At 43.1% G+C, this 25727-nt stretch overlaps 1 protein-coding gene across 4 annotated transcripts; it reads left to right on the forward strand.

Annotated features, from left to right (window-relative positions):
* Positions 1–18671: 18671 nt before the first annotated feature.
* Positions 18672–24223, forward strand: LOC306975327 (C-reactive protein-like). 4 transcript variants are annotated; one of them, XM_079572845.1, is made up of 7 exons: positions 18672–18811; positions 20696–20759; positions 20834–20888; positions 20993–21095; positions 22143–22440; positions 23607–23869; positions 24061–24223. In XM_079572845.1, exons 3-6 carry the CDS (start codon positions 20834–20836, stop codon positions 23838–23840), a joined length of 690 nt encoding a protein of 229 aa, XP_079428971.1. In that variant the 5' UTR covers positions 18672–18811; positions 20696–20759; the 3' UTR covers positions 23841–23869; positions 24061–24223. The 4 variants fall into 4 exon arrangements, with proteins under 4 accessions (XP_079428971.1, XP_079428970.1, XP_079428972.1 ...); XM_079572844.1 differs by having other exon boundaries at positions 23607–24223; XM_079572846.1 differs by having other exon boundaries at positions 18678–18811; positions 20696–20766; positions 23607–24223.
* The last annotated feature ends 1504 nt before the right edge of the window (positions 24224–25727 follow it).

A 25727-nucleotide genomic window follows, 5' to 3' on the forward strand; every position in this document is an offset into this window, starting at 1 on the left:
GAGAGAGAACAGAGAGAGAACAGAGAGAGATCAAAGAGAGAGCAGAGAGAGAACAGAGAGAGAGCAGAGAGAACAGAGAGAGAGCAAAGAGAGAGAGGAGAAAGAGCAGAGATAGAACAGAGAGAGAGAGCAGAGAGAGAGCAAAGAGAGAGCAAAGAGAGAGCAAAGAGAAAACAGAGAGAGAACGGAGAGAGAGCAGAGAACGAACGGAGAGAGAGCAGAGAGAGCGCAGAGAGAGCAAAGAGAGAGCAGAGAGAGCAGAGAGAGAGCAGAGAGAGAACAGAGAGAGCAGAGAGAGAACAGAGAGAACAGAGAGAGCAGTGAGAGAGCAGAGAGAGAGAACAGAGAGAGAGAGAACAGAGAGAACAGAGAGAGAGAGAGAGCAGAGAGAACAGTGAGAGCAGTGAGAGAGCAGAGAGAGAGAGAGCAGAGAGAACAGAGAGAGAGAGAGCAGAGAGAACAGAGAGAGAGCAGAGAGAACAGAGAGAGAGAGAGCAGAGAGAACAGAGAGAACAGAGAGAGAGCAGAGAGAACAGAGAGAGAGCAGAGAGAACAGAGAGAGAGAGAGCAGAGAGAACAGAGAGAGAGAGAGAGCAGAGAGAACAGAGAGAGCGCCGAGAGAGAACATAGAACAGAGATCCTAAATTAATCTGTAAAACTGAAAACATGATGATGTGAAATGAAAACTGTGTAACTTGGTAAGAGGATCATTTCTGGATTAGTTTATAAATGCTGTTAGATTGAGGTGCATTAAACCTGTGGAGCCGACTTACCTGCTGCTGCTGATGTTATGTGATTATTCCTCCAGTTTCCCTGGAGAGTGGATTCTGTCCAGCTGGCAGAAAATTAACAACAATCCTCATACGCTCTTCTTCTTCTTCTTTCTTTATTTGGTGATTGTCTGTCAGATTATTTTTTTCTTTCTTGTTTTTCTTTCTTTCTTTTTTCCTCTTATCCCCCACTACCCAAGGTGCCCCCTCCTGGAACCGCCATCTTAACATGATGATGTATTCAAACCTAATGCTTGGCTAAAAACATCCATAATATCATAAAGACATGTATTTGATTCCATTTGTGAAACGTTCCACTGTGTGACTTTATAACAAGGTGAAACAAATAAAAAGGTGTTTCAAAATCAATCATGAGCATCACAAATGTCCACTTAGCTTCTACATTATCACCTGTATGACAAATACTTCATCATGGGCCAAAGTGCTTGTAGTTTTTGTTCAGTAAAGCGATTAAGGCGAAAAGTGTCCACATACAAGCTTGTAGCGTCGCGCTCCGTGGCCACGATGAGCCTGAACCTGCGCAGAAACGCCGACCTATAAAAAACCGCCGGCGTTTTCACTGGTTTTTAATTAGCAGTAAAGTTAATGTAGCGTCGCCGTGAGAGCACAGGTGTTCAGAATGTGCATGTGTAACTACTTCTCCCTCGCTCTGAGGGAAATCACTTAAGTTTAGAGTGTGCAAATTGAATTCATCATTTAGTGTAGGTCCAATCACAGGAGCACATTTGTAATGCGTTAATCAAATGTGAAAGACTGTCTTGTGTTTTAGTTTTCAAAAAAGGAGAAGGATCTAGTGTTTAGTTCTATGTGGGGGAACAGTCCAAGAATCCAAATTAAAAAATGCTGATTACGATTGGCCAAATAAAACCTGTGAAGAAAAAGGACAAGACACCAGGACATTTAAAGCAGAACTATGTAACTTGTTTACCTTAATAAATCCTCCCCGTAGTCCCTTTGGGGGCAATACAAGTGTTAATGGGATGATCGGGGGGTCTTTCATCTCCCCCTGGTGTCTCTGTCCAGAAAACCACTGTTGCAACTTTCCCTGCACCGGGTTGGAAGCACAATACACACTAATAGAATCACGAAAAAGAAGCTAACAGGCTAACGGGCAAAGCGAACTGCAGGCTCGAGCTACTTTTAACAGTATTTACAGCAAAGTTTGAGTGAAAACATTTATCACCATTGTGTAGTTGGGTTTATTTTATTTTATTTATTGATTTATTTGGACGGAACAGTGCTTGTTAATGAACGTACATGGGTCTCATGCATGTAAACAAGCCACACCGGATTGTAGCCTAACAGAAAGGCCCCGTCCCTGGTGGGAATCGAGCCCGGGACCTTCTAGCTGTGAAGCACGAGCGCTAACCGCTGGCGGCACGGTATGTACAATATCCCTCTCTCCCTTTGTCTTTTCTGTCAGTGTAGTATTTACTCCCACACACAATTATTGAGTAAAAGAAAATATAGTATTACGACACCTGCAGTGGTGCTTTTGGCCTCTAGGGGCATGAGTTAGTTCTGCTTTAAAGCAGTGGTCATTAAACCATCTCTCAGGACTAGGGCTGGGTACTATTAAACAGTTCTGTAATGTTATGGGGGCATAAAAAGCATGCTGTTGGACCAGGGACAACATTTTGCTAATATTTCCCCTATTTTCCCCTTTGTTTACACGTTTTTTTAACAGCTTTATTTTCTTTTCTTATTTTGTTGTCACTATTTCTCCCAAATTATTCACACATGGCATTGGAGATGAATATAGTATTGTAAATTTGAATATATTCTAAACACTATTGTTCTGTTTTCTGGTTTTAGATAGACAAATATTTTATTTAGTTATTTTAACTTTTAATGCCACAATTTCTTCTTCTTCTTTTGTGCATGTCTGGATCCGCCTGTATGTCCTGAAGAGCACCGAGCACCAGCTACACCTTCAGCTCTTCCTCTTCTGTAATTGAAAGTATCTATCTGGGCATTGAAATAGAGATTTTGATTTGAATGCGATCCTGCCTCCCAACACAAACCGTATCCCTTCAGACATTTGTCCATTTTTGTGAAGGCCGTTCCTCTGGCGGGCGGAACACCATCGAGGACGTGTTTATCCAAAAAGTCCACGCGCCCCTTCAAAGACACCTTGATGAAAGCGGCGGAGATGGACGGCGTGTTTTCAGGAGCGTGTTTGATCAGAGAGCGGCCGGCGCCTATCACACGCCGGCAGAGAGCTTTTACAGTCACTACAGTCGGCGCTGTGGGGACCGGCCGCTCTGTGATGGGATTAAACACGAGGAGAGGCGGCAGCTGTCCTTGGGATGGAAACGGCCAAAGTAGAAATTCAACAACTTTTCCAAATTTCCACCAAGGGCCTCATGCAATATCAACTTTTTTCAGGTTGTAGCAATGAAGTTATGTTACATTCTTTTTAAACATGTACTGTCTTAAAATGTAATGCTTTAAAAGTGTGGAATTTGTGCAGATTTTCAGTACTTATGGACTCACTAGAAACAGATTGCCATTGCAACATTAACAGTAAATTGGTCTCCACTTAACACATTGATTGCCGCTGGTTTTGATTTTGCTGTAGAGTGCCAACAATCCAGACCATTTTTCATGATATTTGTAGCACCACAGCGTATTCCATGTTATAGCTATGGACACATGATATGGCTTGAGTTGAAAGACGAGACTCTGAGCTCTCCGTAGGTGAAAACAGTTTAATTCTATGTGCCTCGGTTCCTGAGAAATCCTAAGCTAAACAGAGGCTAATTTTAAAATCACTGTTTTTTTCTTTTTCTAGAAACAGAGATATTGCATGTTTTATGAAACCCTCTTCTTGCTGATTAACTCCTCTCTCCAACTCTCTCCTCCTCTCTCCTCTCTGGAGGCACTAACGTTATGGGAAGAGGCAAATGCCTAAATATCATGTAAATTTTCAACGGCAACATTGTTGACACGTTTTGAAACACTGCGCGTTTTTTATGGCGTGTGCATTTAAACAGCCTGGTTCTCGGATTGAAGACTTTAACAGGATGTTTCTCAGCCGTCTTTGGACCAATGGTAACCATTTAAAAACTCCGAAAAATCTCAAAAAGTCTCAAAAGTCTCAACTCTTTCGACCTTTCAACAGGAAGCTGCTCTGCGAGAAGTGTTGGGTTTACAGCTGTTCGTTACACAAAACCACGTGTTGCTCAAAGACCTTTAGATCATCAGCTACTCTAAAAAACAAGAAGAATGTGCTTGTGCACTTTAAGTAAGAAAAAGTCTTGAAACAATGAAACAAGAAAAGTCTAACGCTGTATCAAGGGATGGGTTAAATGCAGAGGGCAAATTTCCCTACGGGGACAATAAAGTATACAAACAAACAAATCTCAAATTTCTACTAAAACAGTGGAATAATAATAGAATAATCATCTTAAGAAAGAAATTACATTGACTGAAATAAAGATAAAACCTCATATGCCTTATGGAACACACACATTTTTTAATTAATTAATTCAGATTATTTTGCATAATTTCAAGTGAAAAATTAATAATTTTTTTTTAAAGTAAAAGTTATTTCAAGTGGGATTTCTGCTTGTTTCATTGGCATTAGCATTTTTGTCTTACCTTAGCTCAAACTGACTGAAATTCAACATAAAGACCCTTTAATCAAGCCATTTCAAGTCATTCATTTTATTCAACAGGGTCATTTTTGCAGTGCAACGTTGTTAGCTTTTCAAAAACAGCATGTTTCGAGTCACTTACGCATCTTTGAGCGATCTTTGGATCTTCCCCAGTGGCTGTTCTTCCAAAAAGCTCCACCTTAGCTCCTAAATATCTCGGAAATGCTTTCCTCACCTCCCTCTTACTCGACTAAATCCTTGGTCATAGCTTCACTACAAACACGTGAGCCAGACTTTTTCTTTTCCTCCTTATCTTTCTCTCTGTTTCTTATTGGAAATAAGTAACTCCAGATTGAGTCTCCGCTGCACATTTCAAAGGTCAGCATTCGAGCAAACAGTGAAATGTGAACCGCTAAACTAATGTGAGAATCACCCGGGTTTCGGAGCACGCTCTGGGTCTAAGGTTATCGCAGGTGGCGCCACGTGTCCAGGCTGGACATCTGTAATGAAGAGGAATTGTTTCTGTCTGCGCGGATTAGCCTTGCCATGCTAACGTTCAAGCCATGAAATCCATCATATCGAGACGGGAGCGTCCAAGCGTCAAATCCAGAGCAAACAGACCGGCCACTTCTAGTGGGATACAAAATCCAAGAAGAGATAAATAAAGATTGGCTATTACTTACTGACTATTTATTATAGGACTCGTAAGGGAGTTGTGTATTATTATTTTTATTATTATTATTATTATTTATCTGCAGGGCCTAAACTGAACCGCTTCGTGCCCAAAGGGTTCCAAGCCTCTACAGCCTCAGAGCACTCCTGTCCTACGTGCTTTGCTTGTTGGACCGGTTTAAAATACTTCATGACCAGCTACACAGTGATTGATTAGGTAGAAACAGGTATAACTTAGTCATGGGTAACCAACCGTTGATTTTGTGAGAATGAGCTGAAAAATGTATCAAAACATAAACCCGATACAAGTTAAAGGAACACTGCGTAACATTTGGGATTATACCGTTGCCAGCAGTTCTACCACAGATTACCTTTTGAAGTAATCTGATTACTGATCACTTGATGAAGTTATTACAAGTTACTTTATACGTTTATTAATCACCTCCTCCGCCTCAGCATGTAAATGACAACTGCTTTTACCAATACTCGTGTTATTGGAACAGCAACATCAACAAATACTGACACAGACTCAGAATAGACGTGTTTCCATCTCTCTCCTCGACCAACGTTCGTGTCCTCGGGCTGAAAACGCGACTTGTCACATGAGTGACATCCCTCACCGAGACGCACAAAGAAAGAAAAACATTTATTTTTACTAGTAACTCACATCAATTTGGAAAAGTAACTAGTAAATAGAATTGTGTTAAATGATCAGATTACAGTATTCCGTTACTAAGTAACTCATTGCAATGCAAAACATTCTCCTAAGCCTAAACTAACTTCTCTCTGAACAGAGAAAGTCAGTTTTTGCAGTGGGAAACCAGAGAATGGATTAGGATGAGGACCTAAAATATATAAATCTCATATTTAGCTGCTTTTAGTCCACATCAAGACGGAGTCCCAGACCCAGTAAACAGTCAGGTCTGAGGAGAGGCGAGTCGCTCACAGCTAACACATATATTTATTTGTCATATTTTAGATATTTTTCAATAGAAAATCATATCTGTTATAGTGGTCATAGTGAGAGTCGTCTGGATCGGGGTCCTGACCAAATCTAACTCCTCCTCATGACACACGCCGCCGGCTGCTGCAGTTTGGTTGCATTCATCTTTTCTTCTACTCTCGGGTTAAAAATCAAGTAACTTTGTACAACCACAGTGACATGAAGGAAATTTAAACAGTATTTTTGACACAAATGCGAACAAATGTTGAACAGAAAAATTGAAGGACCATTGAAATAACACGTACCTGTTATTTTGGCTCTGCAGTGGCAGTAATGACTATACTGTGGTCTAGAAATGTGCTTTGTTGGTAACTAACAATAGAAAACCTGCCTCTATTTGCTTGTAAGATCGGAGGTTGTTGTAGTAAAGTAATTCTAGGTCAGTGCCTTGAAAAGCTTCGACTAAAAGGAGAACGATTTAGAAAAATGGCTCCAACAGAGGTTTACGCCAAGGTTACAGTTTCTCTGTGTGTCGCTCAAGGGCCAGGCCTCCCACGCCATTTCGAGACCGTGAAACTTTGAGCACACGCTGATTGGCTAAATCACTGGACTTCTGCCAAAACACAACAACTTCAGATCAAAGGAGTAGAACAGTGAAAATTGCATTTTTTTTCTGCTGCTATTCTCGATACTTCCCAGTCCATTTTAGTGTAAACAGTTTGATTTGTCAAAAAGCAACAGAAACTGGTCTGTGATGCCCTGCACAGTTTATTTGGAGTTTTCTGAGGTGCCAAGCAGGTGCTTTGTCTAGTGTTGGGTGACTTTATCGTGGAGGTTTCAGTTCTATGTGAGGAGCCCTGTTTACAAACTTCACAGTTCAGCCACAGCAGTGTTTTATCAGCATGTACCGCAGTGGATGGAAAGTAGCAGCACTCCCGCGGAGAGACAACTTTCTGTTTCAGGAGAAGAGCTGTCAATGAGGGTGTTATCATGCACTCCAGTTTCCCGGATATTATCAGGAACTTTTAATATTCCGGCTTTGTCTTTGGTCACATAAACACAGTTTCCCGATTATAGAAACCCAAAAATACATCCATCCATCATCCATTTTCTTCTGCTTTATCCGTGGCCGGGTCACGGAGGCATCAGTCTCAGCTAGGGCTGCAACTATCGATTATTTTAGTAATCGATTAATCTATCGATTATTTACATCGATTAATCGGAAAATAAAAAACTGTTTTAAACAAAGGATTTTTCTGCTAGAAATAGCATTTATTTATTCTTCATTTCCTATCCGTTTGTCCCAAAAGCAGCAACATTTCACTCTCATAAAGAGACACCTGTCCTTATGTCCATGATGAGGAGAGAGAGCAGCTTCATAGTGTCTTTTAGATGAGTACTTTTATTCTTACACAGAATCTTGTGTTTTGCTGAAGCTCAGGTGATTGATTTCTTTGCCGGGATCTCAACCAGAGGGGTTTCCTAAAAGAGGAGAAACATTTTAATTATTTTTGTCATAGTATTGCTATAGCAGGGATTAATTTGTCAATTCGTATGGTTCATAAATGTATTTGTTGTGAGCAATGAAAGGATGGATATGAGAAACTTTAAAGTACGGATGAGACAGTGTGACTGGGCTGGAGTTTTATTCTGCTTTTGAAATAGTGTGACCACCTCAAATAGTTTAAACAGACCAGTGGGACAATTTGGCAGAACTTTGAAGGACAGAGAAATTATTATTATTATTTTTTATAGATCAGGCATTTTAATCCCACTAAAAAACACCTTTTTATTATTGCAACTTATATAACACTGAGCAACAGATATATTACAAAGCAGTTGGACGTAAAAAATAATGCTAAAAAAAATCATGAGGGCGACTTCAATAAAAACAGTGGAGCATGTTAAGCATGGAGGGACAGAGAACGACCTGCAGGACAGGCTCTGCAGGACAGTCAAAAGAGGGACAGGTGGTCACTCTATGTAGATCTGTGGATTTATTTATCTTCATTTAAATTGTAGATACAACGTAAAGATATTTAGCACAAAAAACTTTGCAGCAACGGACAAGTAGATACAGTAGGATGTAAAAGTCTGTGTTTGGTGAGGGGGGGAGAGAGATAAGTTCGCCGTCATACCTTATGTCACACTTTGAAGTAACAGTGGATGAAAGTGTAGATGGTCCTGATGGTAAATCATCACTGATGCAGTTGTCAGCATTGTTGTAGCGGTAGCGGGGGGAGCCGTGTCCTTTCGCCTCGTTCGCCTCCGTCCTGTCTTCGCCTCTCGTTGCGGAGTTTCTTCTTGTTTGAGCCGTGTTTTGATGATTACAACAGCCTGGTTCTCCGCTCTGCTACCTGGCTCTGCCCGGCTACGAGCTTTAGCACAGCGAGCTCCGCTCTGGTGTTTACAACAACCATAGAGCTCTGCTCTTGAGAAGCGGCTGTGCGGAAACAAGCGCCACTTAAAGTTCCGGGCACGTAGGCGGCTCCGTTTCCTAAAGTTTTAATGAGAAATATTAATAAAGCAAGTAATCGAAGCGGGAAAATAATGTTCGAAGCATTTTACTAATCAAGTTTATCGATTTTATCGATTAATCGTTGCAGCCCTAGTCTCAGCAGAGATGCCCAGACTTCCCGATCCATGCACGTGGTTGGACTATTGCAACAGCCTGTTCACCTGCCTAAATAAAAAGGAGCTGACCCGCCTACAGTATGTTCAAAACTCTGCAGCGAGGACAGCCCATATTACTCCTGTTCTAAAGTCTCTCCACTGGCTTCCAGTTGCCTCCAGAGTTAACTTTAAAATTCAGGTTCTGACTTTCAGGGCGCCTCGGTTTACATCACTGACCTAATCCAGCCGTACACTTCAGCTCGGAGTCTGAGGTCTTCAGGTCGAAACCTGCTTATGGTTCCTCTGACCTTTTACAAAACCCGAGGAGACAGGTCCTTTAAAGCCGTCGCGACCTGTTTTCGAGAGCAAAACAGGTTGCTGTCCACTGTAAAGATTACTTGCTTTCTTACCTCCTCCAGCTGTTCTGGGTGTACCCCGAGGTGACACCAGGCCAGCTCTGAGACATAGTCCCACCAGCGTGCCCTGAGCCTTCCACAAGACCTCGTCCCAATAGAACATGCCTGGAACACCTCCCGAGGGAGGCGTCCAGGAGGCATCCAAAACAGATGTCCGAGCCACCTCAGCTGCTGCTTTCGGCCAGCCACCCTGTGAAGGAAGCTCTTTTCGGCCACTTGTATCCATGATCTTGTCCTTTCGGTCATTACCCAAATCTCATGACCATAGGTGAGGGTGGGAACGTAGATCGAACATTAAATCGAGAGCTTTGCTCCCCGACTCAGCTCCCTCTTCACCACAACAGTCCGATACAGCGATCACATCACTGCTGTCTTTGTGCCCTTGGAAGACTTCACCCTGTAAGAGCTATAGGAATATACTGGGAGAGGCCAGATGCTAGCAACATCTTTGGACGTTTTGCGTGACTGAGGGCACAAACAAAGACCAGACAGGTACGCCTCATCTCATCTAAGCTCAGGTAAGAACATATCTCAGTATGTAAAAATGGTGGCCTGTTCCTTTAAAGGCTTCACTGTCGAACCGGCGCATTCACAACGGAAAACCATGAAAATAACAAAACCAGGAGACTCTCAGTGAACTCCAGCGCCACTCCCTCCAGTCCTGGCTTTAACCTTCCCCTAGTGCTCCCTGGTCCACGTCGGTGGCAAAGACAAACCAAGGACAAGTAAAGGAGAGAATTTCCCAGAAAGTGAAGTGTTGATTTCCAATTAAACAAGGTTTAGGTGGTGTCAACAACCCTGTACAGATGACGACTTTGCAACCTTTTTCTACATGGTCAGTGTATTCTATCTCTACGCCATGAACGAATGCTAATCCTTCCCGCTAACAGCAGCTATCAGAACCATTTTGCATATCTCCATCGTCCACTGTCTTCCATTAATCTGACAGTGGAAGTGCTTTTTCTTTTTCTTTCATTCTCGGTGACAGGCGATCACCGCAGATGGCGCTCGGTGATGTCTCAGCCTCTTTACCTTTGGAGGGTTCGGCATCATGAACAGATAATACTCCCGTAATGAAATTCCACAGCCGGGGCGAGACATTCAAGCGTCCAGACGATTGAACGAGAGACTTGACATTTGCGTTCCTCGAAATAAAGTGTATCACGCCGCTCCTTCGCGCGCTGTCACCGCTCGCGGGTCGGCCTGTCTGATTACGATTTCAAACAGGAGGAAAACACACACATTGTCTGTCCTGCTTCTGTTGATTTGTGTGACATTAGCGTCTTATTATTTTCCTTGAGAACGCCTAATCTCGCCTGATCTCTGATGGGTTGGAGCTTGTCTTTTTTTTCAGGATAGCTGGGGAAAACTGTGATGAGGCGCAGGGTTCAATCCATAACTCTAAGCTTAATCTTTCAATTTGCCCAAATCATAAACAAGTTTAACCTTTATCAACCTCAATGGCCACTTCTCCTTCCATCCTGTAAAGAGCGACTCATAGAAGTTTTTTTTCGTTGAGGCTCCAAAGGTTCTCAATAGGGTTGAGGTCAGGGGAGGAGGGGGTCCACATCATGAGTTTCTCTCCTTTTATGCCCATAGCAGCCAGTGATGCAGAGGTATTCTTTACAGCAGGGATAGGCAACGTCAGGCCCAGGGGCTAAAACCGGCCCTCCATCATCAAACTCTGGCCATGATTTTGAGAAATATTATGACCTAAATCATAGATCAAATGCCTGTTAAAGTACTCTATAAATGTGAAAAATGCTGTCAATTCCTTAAAATGTCTTAGCAGAGCACCCTTTTAGGCCATAATCCTAAAAAGACTACTCTAAGAACACTAAGAAATAACTTAAATCTTGAATTAAGAGATTAAATCTAAAGATTGGGTGGATTTGGTTTGGCCTTAAAGCAGATGAAACTTATTCTTGCCAATGGAACAAGCACAAGATTTTTTCTTAATTCAGATTATTTTGTATAATTTCAAGTGAAAAATAAATCTTTTTTACAGAAAATGTATTTAGTTTGATTTCCAGTGGGATTTCTATTTGTTCCATTGGCATTGGTGTTTTTATCTGATCTTAGATTAGTTCAAACCAACTCAAATTTAACATATCCGGCCCGAAGAAAACCGGCTCTAGCAAACTTGCCTACCCCTGCACTACTCTATCCATCTGACCATCCAGGGTTACACAGCCTCATCAGTGAACAAGACTGTTTGAAAATGAGTCCTCATGTATTTCTGAGCCACTGCAGCCGTTTCTGTTCATCAGCTTCAATGAACAGTTTAGGGGAGGCCCGGATAGAAGGTTTATGCACAACTGCAGCCTCTGAAGGGTCCTACACCTTCATGTTCGGGAGACTCCAGAGGCACCAGCAGCTTCAAATACCTGTATGCTGCTTTGTAGCATCTGTTCTCTTAATCTGATGTGTTTGTCTGGTAGAAACTGTCCATATTGTGCCTTTATCTGCTCAAACCGGAGTGTGTCTGAATCATCCACAAATCTCTTTAACAGTACGATAATTAAGCTTAATCTTTTATGAAATATCGAAGGTTTTCAGACCTAGACCAAGGCATTCAGCTATTTCACGCTTTTCAACAGCAGAGAGATCCCTTTTCTTTCCCACATTGCTTGAAAATGATGATCTGCATAATAAAGTGGAACATCCTTTTTCAGTAGTTTTTCCCTTAACTGGGCTTAACCTGAAAACTAATCATCCCAGGTCTCTGAGATTGATGTCAGTGATTCAAAGAGCCCTGAGACACAAAACCATCCATGAGTTTCATTAAAAAAACGTTTTTTCTTTTTACCTTTTTGACACAAAAATACAATTTGCATAATAATTTGGAACGCAGTGTAGTTTTAGACAGTTTTGCCTCTCCCCGAGTTTTGGGAGCTGTTTACCGATAAGCAAGCGACTATTTGTGGCTCCTCACGTCGGGTCGGAATATCTGAAAACTCAAACTGTGAGTAGCAAATGCGTTTGGAATGATGCTATTGTGCCAACAGCCAACTCACATAGTGCCATCAGCCAACTCACCACTCAAGTCCCAGCGCTGGACTAGTCATCACAAGCACTGGTCAGATCAGAGTGTGTGAGAACCGCCACTTCAAGTCACACACTCAATTCACTGGTATATTGCATTCTCCCTAACCTTGTTCAGTGTCGATAGGCCTATGCTAAAACAAAAGTGAATCAAAACGACTGGACTTACTTTAAAAAAGAGCTGACAGTTTTGCTGACCGCCTCCTCAGAGCTGTTGTCCGTGGTGACCACACCCACCAGATATAGACGCAGTGGGCGTGGATGGTGAATGCCCAGTGACGGCAGATGACGTCACTGGCGAGGGCCCCACACATGACCCGGGTCCAGACCGTGTCTGGGGCATCGTCCGGATGGCTCTGGGACAGCTGGAACCTGAGTCCCCCTCGTCTGTTGATGGCCGGGCGCAATGAGATCTCTCATATATGGCCTCCTTGATCTTAAGAGGGGCAATGCTGTTTGAGAGAACGGCACCATACGTAACACTTCTGCTGCTGCTGCTTAGATCCAGCTCACTCTCTCTGTTTGAAGTGTCTGATCTCGCACGTCTGCATCAGAATCGTTTAGTCTGTGGCTTCATACGAGTGGGACAAATGTGGAAATGTTCTGATGTGTGTGGTCTGTACACTTTGAGGTTAAGTTATACTGTATTGATCCCCATGGGGAAATCTGTTCTTTTCATTTGGCCCATCCTCAACCTGCAACCTGCAGGAGCAGTGGGCAGTGTAGGCTGGCACTTGGGGAACCAGATGTGGAGCCAGGCTAATGGTCAGAAACACCTGGCTGGAGGATTAACCTATTGTACATGTTTTTAGCGGTAGGGGACACTGGAGGAAACCTAAGCAGATACGGGGAGAACATGCAAATTCCTAAAGCTGTGAGGCAGCTTGTGAGCGAATAGTTGGCGTTCAGAAGGGCCAATGGCATAGACTGGCCGGCAGCCTGCCCGGGGGACGCTGTGGCTGCCGCTTACCACCACAGAGTTTGTAAATGGATAATGTTTAATGACTACAGTGTTCGACCGCAACACTAATGTGTTTCACTTGTTCCATCTATTCCCACTATTACCTTTTTGCCCATCAAATAAACACACGTCCTCAGTATAACCCGGCTGGTTACAATGCGAGTCTCAGATCCCTAAGTGACATCTTTGCCTCATAATCGTATCTCATCTCAGTCGGGCTTCCTTCTGACAGTCTGAGTTGATCACACCTCCTCCAGCCCGGCGCCCATTAGGACTCCACGTATTCCCACGCTGTGGCCTCTTCACCTGAGCAGCGCCCGAAATATCCCACATCCCAGAGCGCTCCCTGCGGAAACAGCGCCAGAGCAGATCAGGTGGCTCGATATCGGCTTCCTACAAGTGGGAAAAGATAACGACACATCCAATTAAAGCCACTGCGACTCCGTTTTAATGACTAAACCAAGTTAGAAAACCAATTAGGAAGTGATTATGCTAAAAATATGCTGCTAAATGGCTTTTGAGTGAGAAGAGCATATAACTAAACCAGAGAATTGGCCGATAATTGTGAGGAATTAGATAGAGGTAGATAGAGGAGCAGCAGAATATCAGGCAAGAGCTCGGTGTAGAATAAATAAGTGTTTGAGTTTTGTGTTCGTCAGAGTCAGGCCGGGACAAAACCCGCATTTCAATCAGCTCCCGTCATGCAGAAAGCCGTTTTCCTTGTCAGAGTTAAAGGTGACATCTTTTCTCATACCTGCAGCGCTACATGTGCAGATTGCAGCCACTGAGCTGAGAAATTATACCTCGAGAGGACGGACCTGCGCGTAGCAAGTGTCAAAGAGCGCTCAGGCGCGTTAAACAAAGGTCCTGCTTTGTAAAGAAGCAGAAGAGGCTTCAGTGGATTGAGGAGTCCGTGCCGTGTCTTCTCTTTCACTCGATTTCCTCTTTGTCTCCCGGTCATTGTGACGCTAAGATGAATATTAGCATTTTAAAATCATTAATGCAATATCCATTTCTTTGCAAAACACTGTCAGTGGGTGTGTGGGGCCCATCTCACTTCCTGTCCGGCTGCTCTCATTTCCTCATATTTCTGCAGTGTGACGCCACATTTCTACCACATTATGTGTCGCAACCGATGTGGACACAGTTGCCTCTATTTCTCATGGAAGCATTGAGGAAAAGTCCCACTAGGATTCCAGGATCTCATTTTCAGGTGACAGGTTTCTGCAGGACATTGAAAATAGTTTTGACATCAATTGTGTTTACGTGATAGATAGATAGATAGATAGATAGATAGATAGATAGATAGATAGATAGATAGATAGATAGATAGATAGATAGATAGATAGATAGATAGATAGATAGATAGATAGGTAGGTAGGTAGGTAGGTAGGTAGGTAGGTAGGTAGGTAGGTAGGTAGGTAGGTAGGTAGAGTATCTATCTATCTATCTATCTATCTATCTATCTATCTACCTACCTACCTACCTACCTACCTACCATCACTCTCATGCATCCTGGCCTATTGTACATGTTTTTAGTGGCAGGGGAAACAAATATTGACTATTTGGGTTGATGTACACAATGTCAACAAACCATAATACAATTCAAACTTTACGCATCAGGCTTATTTTTTCACAAATTCCTACTTTTACATCATACTTTTTGGGGGAAATAATAATGTTACCCTATAGGAAAACAATGTCAGGTACAGAGCCTTTAAAGCACAATCTTGTAGTAATCTTGAACTAGGCAGTTTTTCGACTCATTAGTTGTGGTCTCCTCTCTGCAGCTCCCAGAGCTGAGAGAAGAAGTGAACGTTTTGAAGTTGTGAAAGTCCAACATGTTCATCTTTAGTGGACTGCCGGCGGTTTCATTGCTTCTTATTATGATGTTTATTCCTCTTATTGTGGACCGTTGCTGTTATTTGTCAGTTTAAATACATACATAGCGCTCGGTTTGTGAAACAGAGCTTTCAGTGACAGTTGTATACAGATGCAGTTTATTTTTGGTAATGCAGGAGTCTGGAACAAGTTACCTTCTTAATAAAGTAATGTAGTCGCATTTCAAGTTTCAAGTTCCTTCTCAGGAAATCACAATGACCAAAAACAGACAAACAAATAAAACAAATCTGATGTTTTAAAGGTGCTTAACTAAGCAGCGTATTATACTGAACATTTTATAAGTGACGTGTGAGAATACTCTTAAAAAAGACAAATATGCATTATTCAGCCTTTCTTAAAGGGACTATACAGAGTTTAAGAATGTTAAAATTATGTATTTTCCTCCTCCTACATGTTCCAGCCATGTCCTAATGTGTAGAATGAGCTTAGACCTTCACCACAACTGCCTCTAAAATCCTGCACTGTCACTCAAAAACGTGTTACTTCGGGTCTGAAGTGCCGTCATGCACGAGCTTAATATAGAAGGTGCAGTTACAGGTATGACCTGAGTTGGCAGTAGTGAGTATAAAATGGCGAACCTGCATCTAGCCCCTTTAACTTTTCGAACACCTTAGCCCTGGTTTATAAGGCTGTACAAATGTAATATGCAGATATCAAGAAAACTTCTAGGACTGAGTTGTGTGTAGTCATACAAAACAGCAGCAAAGAAGTAGCTGATTTAAAGGCTTGAATGTTATTTTGAGCTCTCTTTTGTTGCTCATAATGAACATTGAGCTAATGAAGAGCTTGATTTTGCAGGTTTATTCAAAGGTTGGTCCTTATCCCGTATTCTTATTATAAAGCATTACCACTTGAAGCTCCCCCTGTCTCCAACTCTGTCATCGCTTACATGTTTGTGTCTTTCCCCACGACATACACTTCTTAACGAGCAAACAGCAAACTATATCTGAAAGTTTCAGATAAATAAATGTATAGACTCTTTGGTATGCACGAGACGCCTTGCACCAAACTTTGTTGGCGGCTTCTCTGTGATATTTTTGGCAGGCTGTATCAGCTCCATCTCGGAGCCTCACCGAGCCTCAATTACTGCAAGTTTTCAGGGGGGAAAATTGCGGGAAAACAAAAAAGTGAGTGCAGAGAAACGGCGTCGAGAGAACAGAGGATGTCAGGGGTGAAGAAGAGAAGAGAGAAAAGGCGCTGCAGCTTAGGATCCATCTTTTCAGTGGGTGGGTGTATCATTTTCTGGCTGTCTAAACCTGCTCACAGTCGGGGCTTATTGCCGAAAAAAGCTCTGAAATGCCAGTCAGCTGTGAAGTGCTCCATAATTCCATTTCGGAGGTGATTGGACGAGGCGAGGTTCAAGTATTGTATCTGCCAAGAACTCTTTTCCGACCCGGAGGCAGCCGGCGACAAAAGGGCATTTTCCGCTGCACGCTCCGGCGACACAGCCTCGCTTTTCCCCTCAGCAAAAAGAACTCGATGTGCAGATGATTGAATACTTTCTTGTGCTATTAAACAGGGAAGGCCCGGACTGTATTTTTTTTTTCTTTTTGAGCGCTGTGAAAAAGAGGCTGCACTTGTATTTGAAAAATGTCTATTCGACTGGAATGTGGACAGATACAAATGGCAAGAGATCGTCCTCGGTCTGAACCCGACAAAAGACCCAACATTACAGCAACTACAGCAGTACGTGTCGATGTACTAGGATTTGTTTTCACTCACTTAGACTGAATGAGATTTCATGACGTTTCTGATTGGTTCTCAATTAATCTCGCTTGAAATAAGACTTACCAGTCGGGCAATTTTCTGACGCCTTTGGGATTTTTTTTTTACTTTCAACGAGGAGCAATTAATTGAAAAATGTCAGACATTTCCCGGAACAGGTGAAATAAATGAATCAAATGCCCGACTAAATCTGAGTCACCTCAAATTTAGATTGATATGCTGAATTTGCATCATTTGAACCCATCTAGATGTTACATTTTCTTACATTGCAACGTCAGGCTCCTTCCACTGGTCTAGTGGCTCTGGCAACGTATAAACAAGCAGCAACCTAACTCTCTCTTGGCATAGCTGAGTTTTTGGCCTTTTTCTTTGGATTGAACATTTGTGGTTTCTGTGTTCCACATTGTTTTGCTGGATGCTTTTGTACGTCTTTCCTGTTTTTGTCGTCGGTGGATGTTTTTAAACTGCAGTCCATAATGGTCCTAAAGTAAACAAACAGTTAGCTAATAAGCTACATTTAAGACCAACACAAACAGTGAAGAGGCACCAAGAGCCAAGAAGGACAACAAGGAAGGGGCAAACAAGGAGGTATCTGGGAAAGACTCACAGCTAATCCTCACTACTATTGTTCTGGCTAATGGACGTTCACTGGAGAATGAAACATGAACTGCCAAGCTCTTCCAAGAAGATGGTGAAACACTGTTGTGGAGCGGAGGGAGCAGCGCAGGAGGAGGAGGGATGTGGAGGAACTGACCAGTGCAGGACACCACGCTCTGAATCAGGGACAAACCCAGAAGGTGCAGCACCGTTACAGAGGATCAGAGGAGACTGAAGGCAGCCAGGTTTCCTCCAGGTGCTGCAGTTTTCTCTACCTCCAAAAACATCCAGGTCAGCATGACACATTGTGGCAGCATGGCTCAGTCACAGCGGCTCAGGACTAACACCTGAACTCAATTTTGTTGTATGGTTGTATAAGTAAGGGATAATGTATGGAACGCTGGTCATTATTGGGAAAATAAGTACCTTCAGGGCGAACCGATCCTGTTTCGCCCTGAAGGTACTTTCCTGATAATGACCAGCGTTCTATACATTATCCCACTTATTATAACTGAACACACACAACATAAGCTCCATACACTTTTATGAAGGCCGAAAGGTTTATCTAATGATTTCCGCGGAAAACAGTTCCCAAAAGGTTTCTTATTGCTTGCCTAGCTACTTAGTTGGAGGTGCAGGTGCAGAGGAAGGGTGGTGAATCTCTGGGTGAGTTTAAAGTCGGACTCCCGTTAACTTCATGGGCGATTCCCCCCCCCCACTTCTCTCTTATGGACGAGGACAGAGACAGTGTCCTCTACTACTACTGAAGTGATATGAAAGACCTGTATTACAAGCACGAACTCCGTTGCCATTGGCAGCGGTCATTATTTTTTTCAGAGCTCCTCTATCAGAAAATAATGACCGGTAGAACGTTGGAAAATCCCATTCAAGTCAATGGAGCTTCTACTTGCATTGTGAAGAGCCGTATAATAATGACAAATAAAGCACTTACTTCTCAACTGTTGGGACGCAAAACCATTTTCACTGGGGTCGTGAGGCTTTGGAGGACATTTTCTTTTCAATCCCCAACAAGTGATTAAAAATATGGCCTGTTGATCAAGATCACGAGGCCACACGTTTCAGCTTATCCAATCCCAATGGAAGAGAGTTCGGTGGGTTGGAATAAGTGTTCTTAAATAGGGTCGAGGCTTGTGGGCTTATGAGGAGAACCACCGCTCACGCCTTCAAGAGACAAGAGAATGGCTTTTCTCACGAGGCTAACGACATCTTTATTTGCCATTTTACTGGAAGATGATTGTGGAAGATTGTCTGCGCCTCTTAGTTCCGCCTCGAAAACCCACACTGTCTGTCTGTGTCGATAGAACACTTGGAGTCAGTTCGGGCGACTCTTGGCTTTCAAAAAGACATCTGTTACCGCATATTACTTTTCACTTCCTTTCTCCTGGAAAATACTCACAGTAGGCATTCGAGATTTGGGGGCACTTCCTTCCTTTTCTCTAACTCGTGCAAAGATTCTTCTCCTTCCTCTTCGGAGCTGCACGATTTCCAGTCTCGTGCAAGTCCTCGACCCAAAGACGCCACTCCAGGTTTGTTCTACCTCATATTCTTTCATAACATTTGTGAGCACAGGAATAACACTTACTTACTTGTTTTAAGTCGGAAAAAGAAGTTTAAAGAAGCCCCCGTGAAATGCAGGGTCTTCAAATGGTGCAGCCATTGTGTTTTTCGGCGCGAGAAGAAGCCGGGGTAATAAATAGTGTAAAGCAAAGGAGCTCGGAGGAAGTCGACAAAGGCACATTACATCCCCATCGAAGCATATTATGAGGGAAATGGCTGAGCGGCTGTAAATGATGTGATTGATGTGTTTTGACGGTTTGAAATCAATGTCACGGGGGAGAGAGGAGGAGGTTCTCTGTGTTTTAGATGTCACTGTTACATCCGCTGCTCCTGTGGTGAGGGCAGGTCACAGAATGTGTGGTGCGGGTGGATGAATGCGGCTTGTTTTCAGAGATTTCTTTGTAAAAAAAACGAAGAAAAAAAAAAAACCTGTGCCATAAAGTTACGCAGGAATAGCTTCATCTTTTCTCTGAACCTCTTGGGCAGAGTTTCCTTTTTAAGCTTTAAAAGGCAACCCAGACCATGAGAGGTTTTGGCTGTACTTTCGCCCCATGTCACATATGCTATATTTAGCTCATCCCTGGATTAAATTTACTGGGGAATAACTGATTCCAATGGCAAATCCTGAAAGTGGACATATCCTGCATATGGGGCTTATGAATAGACTAAACATTATTACATTTGGTGCCTCAGCATTGGCATTTAAAGGGACTATACAGAGTTTAAATATGTCACAATTATGTATTTTCCTCCCCCTATATGTTCCAGCCATGTCCTAATAGAATGAGCTCAGACCCGTTCACCACAACTGCCTCTATAGTCCTGCACTGTCACTCAAAAAGTCACTCAAAAAGTCATGCACGAGCTTAATATAGAACCTGCACTTACGCCTAAAACCTGAGGTGTCAGTAGTGAGCATAAAAAAGACCAACTAGCATCTAGTCCCTTTAATATTTTATAATTTTGTTTAAAAAGGGACCATGTAGGGCATCTGTTCCGGATACCTCCTGGTCGCCTCCCACAGGAGGTGTTCCAGGCATGTCCTAGTGGGACAAGGCCTCGTGGAAGGCCCAGGGCACGCTGGTGGGACTATGTCTCCGAGCTGGCCTGGTGTCGCCTCGGGGTCTCCCCAGAACAGCTGGAGGAGGTGTGCGTGGATCAGGAAGTTTGGGCATCTCCCGAATGGATGGATGGATGGATGGATGGATGGATGTTGCCTTTTTATACATTGTACCATTACACCTGCAGTTCATATGTTCATCTGTTTGATGAAATGTTCACAAATCTTAAAGGAACAGGCCACTGTTTTTACACACTGAGGTATGTTCTTACCTGAGCTTAGACGAGTTGATGCGTACCTGTCTGGTCTTTGGGCATTAAAAAGCATTTCATTTTAATAAGCCTCTGCTTGTATAAACTCTGGAAATATCGTTGCACCAATGTGAGAAAATGCATTTTAAGATTTAAAATAATAATAATATTATTATTATTATAATTATTATGCAATAATTAAACTTGTTTGTTGTGAACATTAGCTTATTTATTTCATTTTTCCAGTTGAAAGTCAAAGAGACCAATGAGTTTTGCCTGTGTCTCCCCTTTAACTCCATAAACCCACATTAATAAGGCTTTACTGCATGAATAGGCCCGGACAGTACATTATTTTCCTCCTCTAATCAAACCTTCACTGTGAATTGTGTGTTTACTCATTTTTTATTAAATAATGCAAAGTTGACAAAGTTCCAACAATTTAAAAAACAAGTTGTGCTTCTCACGACCTCCGGGGGTCACACATCTGCCTCGATTCGAAACGCTCAATACTTTCTGGTCTAAAAACTGTCCCTCCCATATAGCACAAGTCAGAGGAAAACAGAAGCTCATTTGGAAAAGTGAGGATCTGAGGACGCAACACTCAAGGTACAAAGTAGGAGAGGAGTTTACTTTCTTCTGCATAGTGGAGTTTGTGTTATAATGTGTGTTTGTTGTAACAGATGAAGCAGCTGATTTGCCTGGTGATGCTGGTCGCCAACGCAGCAGCCATTCAAGGTACGGATCTTTTCCAGACCGGCAGCCACGTCTCTGTTTGGACAGTAAATGGATAAAGAACTGCTGTAAATCGAACATTATCTTTTTTTTTCATTTTCATTCAGACATGTCGGGCAAAATGGTCATTTTCCCCGAACGTTCAGACGAGAATCATGTGAAGGTGGCGGTTTCGCAGACGAGCTTCAGCGCTGTGACGGTCTGCCACAGGTCAGTTCACGCTCTCGTAACCTCTTAACCCCCGACTAAACCGAGCACATCGTCTTTAGTTCGACTTCACCCAGATCTAAAAGCTTCTTGAAACAGCGTCAAAAGAGCACCATGAAGGAGACGTGAATGAGGATGAAAAAGCACCAAAAAAAAAAAAAAGTGACAATAACACAAGGAGAAATGTTGGTTTTGTGGTTCTCAGCTTTCAAATGAGGCGTTACACTGATCTATAGGCTGTAAGCTCTAGCAGAGAAGATTTGGGTAAAGCCGAATTGGAGAAAAATGTGCTTGATTAAGAGGTTATTAAAGGGATGTTTCAGGATTTTTGACGTAGGGCCTCATTTCCTCGTTATCCAGAGTGTTGCTGATTTCTGGAGATATTTTTTTTTGTAATTCATGCAGTTCTTATATTTGAAGAGTCTCGTGGCACTAGGCTTGTGCTAGGCTAGCGCATTTCTATGGTATCAGCTAGCCTGCATTCAAAACAGTCTGACCCGCTCCACAGTGCACCTTACCTTACCTCACTTATAACGACAGACTAATGGATACAACTGACCTTGCATCACATGAATGATCGCATTTTGAGGGACTATTTTCTAGCAGATCACTCCGCCGCCACGTAGCTTATACAACCACGAAGCTGCTCAATTATAAGGTATTTTAAATGCAAAATGGTTAAAATTATTCTATGGACACAGACATTTATATGGTTAGTCTGGTGTTATAAGTGATTTGCCTCAGGTGCTCTGTGGAGCGGGTCACACTGTTTTTAATGCAGGCTAGCTGATACCATAGACATGCACTAGCCTTGCACTAGCCTAGCGCCACGAAACTCTTAAATATAAGAACTGCATGAATTACAAAAAACATATCTCCAGGTACCAGCAACACTCTGGATAGTCTTTAGACTTTTGCAACAACATTTCCACTTATTATTACTCACAGCCTTCAGACTTTCCAGACTTGTACTTTTGAATAATTTGAAAGCTTTTCAGAGGGATGTTTTTTTTATATCTAATCCCTAACCTGATGACCCGAACTTTGCAGATCGTTCACCGACCTCCAACGTTCGCACAGCATCTTCTCGCTCACCACGCCTGACATCCAGTCCTACGGCTTCCAGACCTGCTACAGCGCCGACCGGAAGGAGATGAGCGTCTGGGTGAAGAGCGTGAGAGCGGATTTCGGATCCGTCAACTACGAGCCCAACACGTGGCAGTCCATCTGCGCCACGTGGGACTCCGGCTCGGGCCTGGTGCAGCTGTGGATGAACGGGCGGGCGCTGATGAAGAAGTACAACGTGGAGTTTCCCATCACCGGGCAGCCCCAAGTCCTGCTGGGACAGGTACGCCACAATTACGGTATTGTTATCAAGCTATAGCAAGAAAAGTACATGGCTATAGCGAGGGAGACAAAAATAACGTGTAGTAAAGTCTTTTCCTGTTCTAAGTTAAATTAAGATGGAAAAGTTTAGAGAGCTTAAAGAGCAGAAGCGTCAAGGCGGCCATTTGTTTTCTGTTTTGCTTTGTATTGTGAGCCTAGATCAGACCTGGGCAAAATACGGCCCGCGGGCCACATCCGGCCCACGAGATGATTCAGTCCAGCCCATGACTTGTAGGGCATAAATTCATGTATGTAAAAAAAAAAAGTAAGTCTCGAGCCCATTCCTGTGCGGAGTTATGATTTTTTTTTTTATATAAATTACCAGGATGCTCACTCCAGCCACTGGGGGCAGCTTAAATAAAAATAAAAGGAAATAATTCCACAGGTGTCCAGCAGAGGGCACTGACATAATGAAAGATCAGGATATAAACAACACATTGTAGTGGGAAAAGTGGGAAATGGACAATCTGCCCCTGGGCAGCTGCGGCTACAATAGTAGCTTATTACCACAGAGTGTGGAATGAATGAACATAGAGACTATAGAGCTATTCAAAATACACAATTTAGTGTAATGTACAATAGGATAAAGTTAAGCAGAATAAGTTTGTTTTTGTTGGTGTGGCTCAATTCAGGCTTCTCATGTGGCCCCTTATGAAAATTAATTGCCCCCCCCAGCATAGAGGTACATTTTATTATAAAGCAGCTTTGAAAGCATTGAAAGCACCAAACCGCGGATCCTGCACCGTGAACCGAACCGTGAGAGCAATATTTATCCAGAAATATTCCACTGTCTTGAATTCTCTTCCCTGTGTTTAGCTAATGTATTGTAGGTGTAGTCGCTCATTGTGCTCGTGCTCTGGACAGTCCTCAGTCCTTTCTGCACTTCATAGTCTTTACAGTGGTTCCAAACTGAAATAGGAAGAAAGTGAAGTATTTTTCGACAGAATTTCCGACACTTTGACTGTTACTTGTCCTGACAATGTAAAAACAACTCATGATTTCACTTTCCATTTGGGCCAGAGATGACAGCGTTGGAGGAACATGCTTTAGTTGATCATTAGTTGAACGTTGAACGCCCTCTCACAGCAGAATGTTGATCGCTCTCTCTCTCTCATGTATCGTTCACAGGAGCAGAGCAAGTACGACAAATTGACCGGCTTCATCCGCACCATGTCGTTCGTGGGGATGCTGACGGACGTGCACATGTGGGACTACGTGCTCTCCACCTGCGAGATCCAGAACTACATGGCTGAGCGGAGCTTCACTCCGGGGAACGTGGTCAACTGGGCCGCCCTGGACTCTCAGACCCGAGGGCGGCTCATGATCCACGAGAAGCAGATCTGCCCTCTCATCACCCTGTGAACTTTCACCCTTTCATTGTAACAGGGCGGCTCAATTCATCACAATCGCTACATATTTAGACAAACATATCATTACTTTTGTCTCTGAACACTGCGTTATTTCACAGCTGTTAATGTTCTCGGGTGGAGCGGCCAAATGTTTCTTGCACTTGATCCAAACAGCTGCAGATGCTCCACTGAGAGAGTTATTTCATCAGATCGAACAGGACAGAGTGATGCAACACTTAAAGAGTAGACATGCACCGATCCAGCTTTTCTGCTTCCGATACTGGGGGTTCAAGTATCTGCCGATATCCGATATTAACCGATACCAAGAGACTTTCTTATTAAAGGCCACACTGAGACAAAATGTGTTGGTGCATGTTTTTTATGTCTGTTAGCCATTTTGTAATAAAAGGCTTTGAAATTTTCGATTGGATTATTTTTGGGCTTTGTGTACAGTACACTGCAATTTTTTTGGGGGGGGGTTGGGTTTGGGGGCCTCTCCCGGCAAAGATATAGCTCCAAACTAGGGTGAAGTTAGAAGATACCAAGCTGCTCCACCTTTCTGGTCGCTTCTAACGTCACCCCAGTTTATAGCTTTGCTGGGAGAGGCTAAATGCTAACAACATTTGCGTGACTGAGCGCACGCGTAAAGACCAGACGGCTACGCATCAACTCGTCTAAGCTCAGGCCTAAAGTAAAGTAAAGAACTATTTTCTGCAAATGCCAATGTTTTACATTAGTGGTTCTCAGGTGTCGGGACTTCATTTGTCATATATCGTATAAAATATTGTAGTTTTAAATGGAAAATATTGAACAGAAGTTTCCTTTCCTTACTCGCGACCCACTGAAAATTGGTTCCGTGACCCACTTTTGGGTCCCGACCCACCAGTGGAGAATCACTTTTTAACATTATGTATGACCAAGCGGGATGTTCTGACAGGACATTAAAACTAAAACTATTTCTCACATTTTTAGACTACTTTAACAGGTACTTGATCTCTTATTTGGACAATAATGTTTTTCAAAATCATCTTGGGGGCCAGAGGTTCTGTGCTGGAGGGCCGGATTTGGCCCCCGGGCCTGACGTTGCCTACCCCTGCCCTACATGTTCCAGCAATGTCCTGATGTGTAGAATGAGCTCAGACCTGTTCACCACAACTGCCTATAAAATCCTGCACCGTCACTCAGAAAGTCCGGGTCCGAAGTGCCTTCATGCACGAGCTTAATATAGAACCTGCAGTTACATGTAAGACCTGAGGTGGCAGTAGTGAGTATAAAATGGCCAACTTGCCTCTACCCCCTGTAAAGATTAGACAATTGGTCACAGCTTGAATGAAGCAAAATAAAGCTTTTGATTTTAGATGTTTAGATGTCCCCATTATTGATTTACTTTTTGAAATTCCGTTTGGTCCTTTAATCTGATATCCGAACACAAAGGGCGCATTATAGCAGACTAGTTCGTAAATGAAGCGCTCTTGACCATTTTGAAGCTTCAGAAACTCGCATCTTCCCGGATTCCTCACCGCGTTGACATCCTTTCGCAAACAACCGGCTCCGAGTCTATTATCTCGGCGGCTGTCAGGCGGTAACAATGCGAGTGGAAGGAGAAGAGAAAGCTGAAAATGAATTACGGTGTCGAGCGGAGAGAGCGGTGTACTGCCGGTGACACGCCGCAGATAAGGAAAAAAGCCATTTATAGAAAGAGTCCACTCAGCAGCGCACGCGGAGCCGAGGCCGGTTTAACAGCGCGGGTCAGAGATGCGGAGATAACGGCCTCCTTTATGACGGGAAGGAAGCGCCCGGGAGGGACTCTGTGGAAAACACACCGTTTTTTTTGTCACCTTGTTGTGTTTTCATCCTCGTTTTCATCTTGTTTTCGTCACACTTTTGTGGCTTTTTGTCT

The sequence above is a fragment of the Gobius niger genome (genome assembly GCF_951799975.1).
Source record: "Gobius niger genome assembly, chromosome: 15".
In the NCBI taxonomy this organism is placed as follows: Eukaryota; Metazoa; Chordata; class Actinopteri; order Gobiiformes; family Gobiidae; genus Gobius; species Gobius niger.

Excerpts from the sequence above, each read along its gene's own strand:
- LOC306975327 (XM_079572844.1), top strand. The coding sequence starts at position 20,834 with ATGAAGCAGCTGATTTGCCTGGTGATGCTGGTCGCCAACGCAGCAGCC. Across the intron at positions 20,889-20,992 it reads CAACGCAGCAGCCATTCAAG|ACATGTCGGGCAAAATGGTC; the intron begins GTACGGATCTTT and ends ATTTTCATTCAG. Across the intron at positions 22,441-23,606 it reads CCCAAGTCCTGCTGGGACAG|GAGCAGAGCAAGTACGACAA; the intron begins GTACGCCACAAT and ends TATCGTTCACAG.